Here is a 12,448-nt window from a genome sequence, read left to right on the forward strand (position 1 = left end):
CTCTCTCTCTCTCTCTCTGTGTAGTGTCTCTCTCTCTCTCTCTCTCTCTCTCTCTCTCTCTCTCTCTCTCTCTCTCTCTCTCTGTGCAGTGTGTGTGTATTGAGGTTCAGTAGAGCTCAGCAGTAGCAGCGTAAGAGCGGTGTGGTGTGTGTTTTCTTTGCAGAAAGAGTTGTGATTAACAACAGGAATAATACATCCATACAGACAACAGCAACAGGACAGTGTTGGGAGGACAGCAGGTGAATCAGTGACATAATGAACCCTCAGTGCGCTCGCTGTGGGAAGATCGTCTATCCGACGGAGAAAGTCAACTGTCTGGATAAGGTGAGATCTGTTTTCTATACCAGGGACCCCTTAGTTGAGAGAGATGAAGCAGGGACCCCACAACCTGTTAATTCCATAGCCTACAGTTTCATTGTTTGGCAGCACGATCATCAGTGTATTTTTGGATTCATGTAGGCTACATTTCTTGTGTTTTCAGATATTTAACCACTTGAACCGTCAATAAACTTGACCTTTCACTCTGTACCTAACCTGCTCTTTGCCGAAAATAGGCTCGTTGTGAGCTTGTAGACCTGCTATTTTTGTCTAAAGTTCTCACAATATGCACACTAGGGTTAAGTGGTTAATATAAAAAGGCGAAAAAAAGTTTATATCACTCAAAGATTTGGAGGACCCCCTGTAGTAACTCTGAGGACCCCCTGTTGAAGACCCTACTTGAACTGAAGTCCTACTGAATCACAAACACAATGATTACACCTTTATCTGATTCTGAACTGAATCAGTTGTGTTTTCTAAGCAGTGGTTCTCAAACTATTTGTTAATAACCCACGGACCCCCCATTTTAAAAGATACGCCAGGGACCCCCATAAGAGAAGATTTTTACGGCTCATATAGTGATAATTCCAAACCGTTTTAATTTCAAGGACCCCCATATTTGACATGCATTATAGGCTGCGGGCCCCATTTAATGGCATTTATATAGACTGAGACCCCAATTTATATTGTAAAATCAATGTTAATTTAACAGGTCAATTTGGTTCCATTTATAGGCTACAATCTCAGTTACATAGTACATACCCTAACGCATTAAGGTTCCATTTGGTTCCTAACTATCATTTAGCTGGGATCCCTCAAGGACCCCTGGGGGTCCCCGGACCACACTTTGAGAACCAATGTTCCAGGCCGAGGGTCTTCAACAGGGGGTCCGGGACCCCTAGGGGGTCCTCAGAGTTACTTCAGGGGGTTGTCCAAATCTTTGACTGATAGAAGTGTTTATTCTTCCTTTTTTATATTAACCACTTGAACCCTATAGTGTCCATATTCTGAGAACTTTAGACACAAATAGCAGATCTACAAGCTCACAACGAGGCGTTTTGAGCTTGTAGATTGGCTTTTTTCGGCAAAGAGCTTTGGTGTAGAGGGGAAAAAGAGCAGACTAAGTACAGAGTGAAAGGTCAAGTGTATTAACTATTGACGGTTCAAGTGGTAAAATATCTGAAAACACAAATTGACATGAATCCAAAATACACTGATGATTGTGCTGGGGTCCCTGCTTCATCTCTCTCTCTCAACTAAGGGGTCCTTGGCCTGAAAACGTTGAAGACCCCTTTTCTAGGCTGTGTGTTTTCGCAGACATACAGTATGCTGCTAAACCCCAGATGAACTGGCGTTCTGTCAGAGACTTCTAGTCCATTGGCCATACGAGTTGTCGCTCTCAAAAAGGTTACTTAGCATTTTTGAGAAGCTCTATATCTGTAGATAATATTTTGGTATGATAACCCTTCCTGAGTCACAGCTAAATTGGTGTTATCAGCCGCTAGAGTTGGTGTCCCATTAACTTTACTATACAAGGAAAAAAAGTAATGCTTTAAGTAGCATATGAGGGGTCAAATTAGGTTTTTTCATGATTCTGAATCCATTGCAAGCATGTGTTTTGCACACAAAAAAAACTTCCTTGGGCTAAAAACGGCCCCACAAAACTATGGTTTAGTGATGAAAAATGATGTCATCACTTTTTACAGTTTTGTGGGGCGGCTGATAGCACCAGTTTAGCTGTGACCCAGGAAGGGTTATCGTACCAAAATATAATCTACACAGATATAGAGCTTCTCAAAAATGCTAAGTAACCTTTGCCACCTTTCCGAGAGCGACATCTCGTATGGCCCATGGACTAATTGTGGTCAAGAAAACAAAGCTAATGTAAGTAACACAAAAACATTATAAAGAGTGTCCAGGATATCTCTGCATAGCATCTATCTCCTCGTGCTGTATTACTGAGTGATGGTCGGTAACGCCGTCGCAGGGATATCTATTGCATAACCATGATCAATTATTAATCATTTCTTTAGTCGTGTCAAACGCTTGTCTGCTGTTGGGCGTCAGATGACAGGTCCTAAAGCACACGCACGTGTGCACACACACACACACACACACACACACACACACACACACACACACACACACACACACACACACACACACACACACACACACAGGGGCGTCAAAAGGTGGGGGGAAAGTGGGACTGAGTTACTAGGGCCCAAGGTGGAGGGGCCTTAATTATTTTATACTTTAAAGCTATACTGTGTAAGTTGCTCAACTTGTGGTCAGTAGCTCTATAGCAAACCTCGGTCGCGTCCGCGTCTTTCGTCCGTTTTTCGGTTCTCACACCCCCGCGTCTGCCTCCACCTCGCCGAGATCTATCTTTTGAGGGGTCCCTGGTTCCTGTGCGTTCAGCCATTCCGGAGATACACTCCTTCACCCAAGCTTCGCCGTGCACCCGAGTATAGAAACACACGGGAGACTACAAATATGGCTGCCCTAGCGACCCCACTCCAAGATGCGCTGTGATTGGCCGGCAGTGTATAACCCTCGCTGTGATTGGCCGGTAGTATGATGACGTCATATTGCCGCGAAATTCTCCCCCCCTCACGGCTCATAGAAAACATATAAAGAGAAGGCTTTTGAAGCTGAAAATAACGGAGTGGGGGTTCTAAAACCTTAGCGATTTAACAGTTAGGACCATTTTAAGATTTGTTTTATAAAAAAAGTTACATGGTATAACTTTAAGCTATTGAAAAATAGCAGATAATACAAGCTCACAGCGCAGCACTGAGTGCCATGCTGCGAGCTAACCCTCATTTTCGATAACTTGTGAAATTCTTTGAATATACTGTATGTATTTTTAAGCAAACATTTGCAACTAAAATTTTGCTTCTGGGGGATCCCTGGAACTAAATATTTTGAGATGGGCATCCGTGGCCAAATACATATCATTTTGGTGGTCCTTCACATGAAAAGGTTTGAGCACCACTGACATAGAAACAGGTTTTTCAAAAAACCTTAGAAGGATTTGAAATATTCAAAGACATGTTCACAATAATTAAAAAAAAAGAGCAGATCTACAAGCTCACAGCGCAGCACTCGGTGCCGCGCTGTGAGCTTGTATATCTGCTATTTTTCAATAGTTAAAGCACAACATAATTGTGTGGGGGCCCGCAGTGAATCCTTGTACCCAGGGCCCAGAATTTGGTGCGCCACCCCTGGACAGACACACACACACACACATACACACATACACACACACACACACACACACACACACACACACACACACACACACACACACACACACACACACACACACACACACACACACACACACCTTTTCCGTCTCTCTCTTTTGGAACAGAGAAGTCATTACTTGAAATGAATCATTCAGATGAGAGTTACGGTTCGTTTAGTTTTCCAATGTGATGTGATGTTAGTGAGCAGACGTAGGAATTGAACTAGCAGCAATCACTTCTGTTGTTTCTCACTTGATATGTAGCCTTATTTAACTGGAACTATAGTTGTACTTACTCTGACCTCTAAGGACCTTTCCAGGGAGGGTGCTCATGTAGGTCTTGCTCTGTCACCCTTTCTTGTTTTTCTTTTAGTTTTTCTTGCACTGACCAATGGACACTTTTTTTGTTTGGCTCTGCACTATTAGGTTGTGTTAGTAGCAGGGCAGGAATTTCAGGGAGGCCATGAAGGCCATGGTCGTCGTTGCCCCTCAGTTTGGCCTTGTGCCTCTCCAAAAGATGGCATGCCCTGAGGCCACAGTGGCCTTAATGCTCCAGCTGACTGTACCACTTTCTCCTCTGTCTCTGCCTTGCCAACATATAGACACCAGTGTATCTTTCTTGTCATGTAGACCAGTGTCTTTTGTTGAATCCCCATGTTTTAACCGATCCAGTATATTTGATTGGTGCAGGGCTGAGCATGGATCAGATTGTAAATACCAATCTATTTATTTCACAGCAGATAGTCTACATAGAAAATGTTACCCTTAAATTCAAATCACTCTTTCAATGGACCAAAATCTTGTTTTATTTGATGGCCTTCCTGCCCTGGCATTTGGCCTTTGTCCCCTCAAACAATGGACAACACCAAAGGCAAAGTGGCCTTGCCCCTAAAATGACGAAATTCCAGGCCTGGTTAATAGTATTGAGTATTTTGCTTGTGTTTGACATGGTGGTGAGATACTTGTAGCACTGACTAGCATTGACTGTTATGGACACTTTAGTTTGGCACTGTATTGATAGTTGTACTTAAGTATTGCTATATGTTTCACTTATGAACATTGACTGTTTTTGACACTTTATGTAAATATTCTTCGTTCCCTATCTTTGGTGTACTTGCTCTTTACTGTACATTGTTAATTTTTCTTTTTCATACTTCTCTGTAACTTTGTAAATATCCTTAAACTGCTGTGCTGCCTCCGGGCGACAGATTTTCCCCCTTACAGGTATCTATCTATCTAATTAAGTATCTCTCTCTCTCTCTCTCTCTCTCTCTCTCTCTCTCTCTCTCTCTCTCTCTCTCTCTCTCTCTCTCTCTCTCTCTCTCTTCTCCAGAACTGGCATAAAGGATGCTTCCACTGTGAGGTGTGTAAAATGACGCTGAACATGAAGAATTATAAAGGTTATGACAAGAAGCCATACTGCAATTCGTGAGTACAACTCTCTCACTGTCTCTGTTACTGTATCACCCTCTCTGTTACTCAGTCAGTTTTCAGTTTTCCTCTTCCTCAGCTGCCGCAGGTTCGATTCCAGGCCAGTCAAAGTGAACATTTAGCTGCAGAAATCCAATCGCCAAAGGCAGTTATAGTTTCACCTGTCTTTTTGTCTTTTTTATGGTGATTTTTCACTTGCTTTTGCCATTGTTTGTATCGCATCTGCATCAGCTTGTAGATCTGCAAAGTTGACTTTAGAATACAGATGCTAGGTAAGACTCCTTGAGCAAGACTCTGAACCCCTAGTTGCTCCCGATGAGCAGGTCGGTGCCTTGCATGGTTTCCTCCGCCATCGGTGTATGAATGTGTGTGTTCCAAACCATGTAAAGCGCCTTGGATAAAGGCACTTTATAAATGCACCATTTACCATTATTCTGTTACTCTCTCTGCCACGCTTTGTTTCTCTCATTCCCTCTCTCCCTTCTTTGTACCCTGTTTGTACCCTCCTTCTCTGTGGGTGTCAGAGTGGAGCAGGTTGTACACTGGGTTCCTTGGCTTGGCTGAGCTCGGCTTGGATCAGTGTGGTTTGGGGCTGACTTGGCAGTTTTTGTGCAGTACACAACATCATAGCCCCGCCTCTCTCTCTCTCTCTCTCTCTCTCTCTCTCTCTCTCTCTCTCTCTCTCTCTCTCTCTCTCTCTCTCTCTCCTCTCTCTCTCTCTCTCTCTCTCTCTCTGATCCTCCTAAAACCTCAACCCCATCAGAGGCTCCCAGCAGGGCACATGCGCGCGCACACACACACACACACACACACACACACACACACACACACACACACACACACACACACACACACACACACACACACACACACACACACACACACACACACACACATACATGCAGGCACACGCATGCGCACACACACATCATTTAGGAACCATTGATTTAGGGCAGTGGTTCTCAAACTTGGGGTCAGGACCCCAAGTGGGGCCCAAATTATGTTGTGGGGTCCCCACGGTAAACAAACCAACATAAGTGTATACAAGCTATCTGCACATTTATAAAGTGACAATATAAGGATTTTCAAGGCCGTTTTAATAGCAAACTGTCAAATATTAAGTAAGCAAGAGGCGAACATTGTGAAAATAGCAGATCTACATGCTCACAACACCTCGCACTGAGAGGCGTTGTGAGCATGTAGATCTGCTATTTTCACAATATTTATCTGTGGAACAGTCACATTAAATGTAATACCTGCAATTCCAAGTGCTTGTCAGGGTGGGGGTCCCCAGTTTTACAATCATTTGAACTTGGTTGAAGTACACAAGTGCATATGGGTTCAAATCGCTGTCATGTGCTGCTATGGTGTCATAGTAACCAGTAAGACTCCCTAAATCGGGAGATAAGCGACCGTCAGGTCGCATACACAAACTTTAGAAGGCAATGGTAGCCAATCAGGAGGGAATATGGGAAATGGGACAGATCCATGTTGACGACATGACTTTAGAGATACTGTGTCCCGCTTTGCGTGATTTTAGGCCAAAATCTGTAGGAGCAGTGTCCAAAAATGTGTCTTGCAAGAATCGGCCTCCTGGTGGCGCTAGAAGAGGGCCATGTGAGAAATGGTGGGTGGGGATTGTGGTTTCGCAGCCAAGGAGTGTGTGTGTGTGCAAAGTTTGGCATGGATCGGGGCAACGGTGGCGGAGATATGAGTATAGGGGAAAAGTGTGACGTGACGGACAGACTGACTGACAGACTGACGGACGGCCAGCCGGTGGAGGTTTTTGATAGTAACTGCGACCTGACGGTCGCAATAACAACAGAGCAAAGGAGACCTGTTAGTTAAAGGACAATTTTAGAAGTCCCCCCCCCCCCCCCACACACACACACACAATCACACAGTCACACTGTCACACAGTCACACTGCTAGACTTAATAGTTGCCAGGAATGCGGGTGAAAATGCCCTTTGACCCTGTGAGGTCACAGTCATTTCCTCAGAGCAGGTAGAACACTCCATCTTTGTTTGAGCTCAAAATATGTCCTCTCTCTCTCAAACTGCTACCACCGACACCTGAACGCTTCAAACTCAGTGGTGTGGAGTAACTACAGCAGAGGTCTTCAACATTTTCAGGCTAAGGACCCCTTAGTTGAGAAATAGATGAAGCAGGGACCCCCCACAACCTTTTCATGGATTCCATATTGTTTCATCTTTTGACAGCACGATCATCAGTGTATTTTGGATTCATGTCAATGTGTTTTCAGATATTTAACCACTTGAACCGTCAATACTTAATAAACTTGACATTTCGCTCTGTACTTAGTCTGCTCTTTCTGTGGAGGAGAGAGTCGCAGCCCTAGCCTTGAAGCCTCAAAGTCTAGTATCTCCCTCGTTCCATAGGGATATCCCTTTGGAGCGATGGTTAAGATATTGGACTTTCACGCGGGAGGCCAGGGTTTGAAGCCCGGGTGGGGAGATCCGATTCACCTCCGTTACATTTCCCCTCTACACCAAACCTCTTAGCCGATCTACAAGCTTGTAGATCTGCTATTTTTGTGTTCAAGTGGTTAATATAAAAAAGGAGAAAAAAAAGCTTCTCTCACACAAGGATTTGGTGGCCCCCCTGTAGTAACTCTGAGGACCCCCTAGGGGTCCCAGACCCCCTGTTGAAGAACCCTGAACTACAGTAAGATACATTTACTCAAGTACTGAACTTAAAGGAGTAGTTCACCCCCAAAATGACTTTTTTTCTATTGATTACTCATGCCATGGAGAGTAAAGTTCAATAATATTTTGTGGTTTTTGTCACATTCCTAAGACAAAAATGTTATTCGAGTAAATTTACCCCCATTGATTCCGGATGGGGACCCGTTTCGAAATGGGTCCCCATCCGGAACGAATGGGGGTAAATTTATTATCACATTTTTGTCTTAGGAATGCGACAAAAAACTAAAAATATTATTGAACTCTACTCTCCATGGCATGAGTAATCAATAGAAAAAAAGTCATTTTGGGGGTGAACTACTCCTTTAACTACTTACTTTCTCCACCACTGCCTGAATGGTTCAAACCAGGGGTCTTCAACGTTTTCAGGCCAAGGACCCCTTAGTTGAGAGAGAGATGAAGCAGGGACCCCCACAACATTTTCAGAGATTCCAAGGTGTCATCGTTTGACAGCACAATCATCAGTGTATTTTGGATTCATGTCAATTTATGTTTTCAGACATTTAACCACTTAGTTGAACCGTCAATACTTAATAATCTTGACCTTTCACTCTGTACTTGTGTGCTCTTTCCCCTCTACACCAAAACCTCTTTAGCCAAAAATGGCCTGCGAGGCGTTGTGAGCTTGTAGATTGGCTATTTTTGGCTAAAGTTCTCAGAATATGGACATATTTTGGCTAAAGTTCTCAGAATATGGACACTAGGGTTCAAGTGGTTAATATAAAAAATAATAATAAAAGTTTCTATCACTCAAAGATTTGGAGGACCCCCTGAAGTAACTCGGTACCCTAGGGGTCCCGGACCCCCTGTTGAAGACCCTTGGTTCAAAGTACACTCCCGTCCTCTCTCTCACTGGAATGAATGAATGAATGAGTGAATGAACGTAGAAGTTAAAACCAGTGTTCCCATGGTTTCTCTCTCCTGCCCGGGAGAGAAGGAGGAGAGATGAAAGTGAGAGTGGAGGATTATAGAACCACATGAGTAGCGGGATTCTGTCGAGGCCTTTTCTGCTAATTAAAATGGATTAAAGCGCACTCACACACACATGCACTTACCGCGCGCACATAGTTGTTTTTTATGTGATCGGGAGAGAGTCAGTCTGTGTTGCGTTGAGATAAGCAAGTCTTTAGTGTGCCAACGGTGACGCAATTGTAGTCCTTAGCGGCCATCTTTTGGGTAAAAACACAGGTGTTTCAATTGTTTGATTGCATAGAACTAATGATTTACTCCAATCAGAACACCTGTGTAAGGCTGTGTTGACCCAAGAAATGGCCGCTCTTAGAACTACATTTGGCACACCCTATAAGGTGTTATAAGGTCGCACACACACACACACACGCACGCACGCATGCACGTACATACGTAGTGCGCACGCACGCGCACACTCTGCAGGCTCATGGGAGAGTTTAATAGATGTAGTAATCTGCAGGGTATGACTGTCCTCTGTCGTCAATTTAACAACTTAGCCCTATCTAGTAATTCTTTCACATTTTAGGTTTAGTCTCTAAAAGTGAAATGTTTTGTATAAAACGTGTTGTATGTGTAGCCTGCTGGCAGTGTAGCACAAGACATTTGACACTGATCCGTTTGGTGGCTTGGGAGATTAGCTCCAGACACACACAGACAGACAGACAGACAGACAGACAGACAGACAGACAGACAGAGAGCCAGCTCTGTGCCGCTAAGGGGCCACAGCTAGTGTAACGATGTAAACATTCGTTCAAAGTAGGGACACCAAGTCTAGATTCATAGACTTGTTTGACAGCACTGTCATCAGTCTATGTTGGATTCGTGTTTTTAGTTAACTTGACCTCTCACTCTGTACTTGGTCTGCTCTTGTTTTACCTCTTTTTTACCCCAAACCTATTTGCAACAAATAGACGATCTACAAGCTCTCAACGCCTTTGCCTAAAGTTCTCTTCAGAATAGGGATGCGGGTTCAAGTTTTTTTAAAAGAATGATCCTATCACAAAGATTTGGCGGCCCCCCCTGTAGTAACCCTGAGGACCCCCTGGGGCTCCCGGACCCCCTGTTGAAAACCCCTGCTCTAGAGACTAGGTAAACTGCACCTTAGTTGGCTCTGTACTTGGAAAGCTTTCACTCGTCTTTTTTTTACCAGATCTCATCGCCAAAAAAACAAAAACAAACGCAAGCTCACAACGCGTCGCAAGCTTGTTGATCAGCAGTTTTTGGCTATTGCTTCCCTCAGAACAGGGGTCTTCAAGCTTTTTTTTTTCTCCTTTTTTATATTCATCTCTCTCTCAACTAAGGGGTCCTTGGCCTGAAAACATTGAAGACTCCTGCCCCAGAATATGGATTCAATGGTTCCAAGTTGCTGAAGTGGTTTACAGTGACATTTTACTGTTTTGGGCTGCTCCAGCCTCTGTGGCTTTTCAATATCACCACGGTAACTCTCATTGACAAACCAAACGGGGCAATATCGCCATGGCAACCTGTGCTGCGCTGGTAACCTGTTCCAGACAAGGTTATTATGTTCAGCGTAACACATGAGGTCAGCACTGTGGAAACAGCGCCCCCACCTGTTCAGTCAGCTCTCTGCAAAGAAGTGTGGAATCTTAACTCTGTCAAGAAATGAACACACTTAAAGGGAAACTAGGTAACTCTAAGCCTATTTTTTGTATATGTACGTATATAAGTATTTTAGCCATTTCTCTATCAGCCACTATATTGTTGTGTTGGGGTGTTTCCTTACAGAAAAAAACACATCCCCCTGGCTGTACTTTGGTTCTGTTCCACAGTTTATGTTGATATTCATCACTTGGAGGGACGTTTTAGTCAGGTGGCCAGAACTCCTAATTGCTCCCTTTGAACTTGAAAGGGGTTGTGCACTTGAGTTGAGTTAATTGATTGGGCCATAAAAGTGTCAAGTGCTCGTTAGTGATCTCTCTTATCAATGAAAGCATCAAAGACAACAACCTGTTTGATGCCTATCATAGAGGGGAGGGGGAGGGGGGAATGTGTTTGTATACACATAGACTTGCCTAGTTCCCCTTTAACTATGTGTTTGAACTATCTATCTATCAGTCTGTCTGTCTGTCTACTTATTCTATGTCTGTACAGTTTTTAATTTGCTTGATTCAATATTTAGATATTTGATGTAAATGTTATCAGACCCTCCAGGTCCAGGAGGACCTCCATACACACTGATTAACTTCAAACTCCATTTTAACCATGATAGATTCATTAACCCATTTAGTGCTCCAGACATGAACGGGTTAAATGTGTAGCGTGCCGCTCGCAGGGCTCCATTACGCTCCATTGTCTTATTTTGAAGGCCAGAAGTCCATTGCGTAAATACTTCCGGGTTGACGTCATGACGTCATACAACGGGAGCAGTCGTCACACCATGTGGTTTATAAAATGGCCGATCGATGCCTTTGTTGTTATGTTTTTGTAGCGAGAATCTAATGCCATCCTTGGCTTTAAAAGTGTTGTTTGGAGAAAATGGACATTAAAGATGCGATTCCCCATCGGCCTCAATGTTATGGGATTACTATTTTGTGCACGTGGATCCGTGATGATGATGAATCAGCGAGGCCGATCGTGCCAGGACCTTCCGCCAGGCAACAGGGTAGGAGAACCGGCGTTACTCCATATCGAGTACTTTTCGCGAGTATACTCGGGATCGGCACTCTAAATACTCGAGTATTTTTCACGAGTATTCTCGGGATTGGCTACAAATGAGTTAAAAACACCCATTATTTTTTAAGCAAATTAAAAACTGTTCAGGGTGTTCATAAAAGCCTGATTAGACGATAAAATGACCAAAAGTTCTTTTGAAAGTGAAATATCCCTTTAACTCGTTAAAGGGATATTCCACTTTCAACATGGAAACACCTTATTATGGGCTTTTCTCCCCATACACACCCATTGTAACTTCAAACTCCATTTTAACGATAGATTCATTAAAAACACCCATTATGTTTTTCTGGTGACTCATACTACCCTCCTAATACGTGAGCAGGCTGTGTTTTTCTTTTTTGCCAGACCCATGAAATGGGTAGGCCTACATAAGCAAATGTCGGTCTGTCCGGGTTTTCTATATAAAGGGTATATATGATGATGACATGATGATGACATGCCTACAAAAGGCATGATGTCATAAATGATGATGACAGACAGGGGGTCTGGCACAACCAGGTTGACCTGGTCTAGTTTTTTATATATATAACTTTTTTCATTTATTTTTAATAACTATTTGGGAAAATGGAAAAAATTAAATACAAAAAATAATGATTAACACCTTCTAAGCCAAGGGGAGCCCCTTAATGTTAAAACCGTACTATATCGCACATCCCCCCAGGGACTCTCAGCCACGTCGTACATTCCCGGACTTTGTCTTTAAAACCGGAATAAAAGCTTTTGATCCGAAAATCGGCGATCGTCTAACCTTCCCTAGTCACCACTCGTGCACTGATAGCTCATGCAGACCGTGCATGAAGCAGAGGTGACGTCAGCGCCTCTCCTTCTCCAAGGCACCTTCCACCCATCCGTTTACTGTCTACACACTCGAGCTCCTCCTGCAGCCATGCTTGGGGCTATGCTAGCGAAACTTTTCAGTTCTGTTCTTCAGTCACACATGGACTATTTGCGGGGACATTTACGTGAAAGGATTGCGCACGCGAAACGCACGGGGACATCGACGATCGGCCAAAACCCCCATTCTATCCCAACGGAAATCGAGAAAATCATGGTGAGTTACT

General features: G+C 43.6%; 1 protein-coding gene across 1 annotated transcript in view; it reads left to right on the forward strand.

The window, feature by feature from the left end:
• Positions 1-255: 255 nt before the first annotated feature.
• Positions 256-12,448, forward strand: part of nebl (nebulette) — a gene marked incomplete at both ends in the record, with an annotated part of 261,471 nt that continues 249,278 nt past the window's right edge. Inside the window, 2 exons of the mRNA XM_080751658.1 lie at positions 256-324; positions 4,902-4,996. Coding sequence (XP_080607784.1) covers positions 256-324; positions 4,902-4,996 — 164 coding nt within the window. The remainder of the gene's footprint in view (positions 325-4,901; positions 4,997-12,448) is intronic.

Source organism: Nannobrachium achirus, assembly GCF_963921795.1.
Source record: "Nannobrachium achirus genome assembly, chromosome: 21".
Taxonomy (NCBI): Eukaryota; Metazoa; Chordata; class Actinopteri; order Myctophiformes; family Myctophidae; genus Nannobrachium; species Nannobrachium achirus.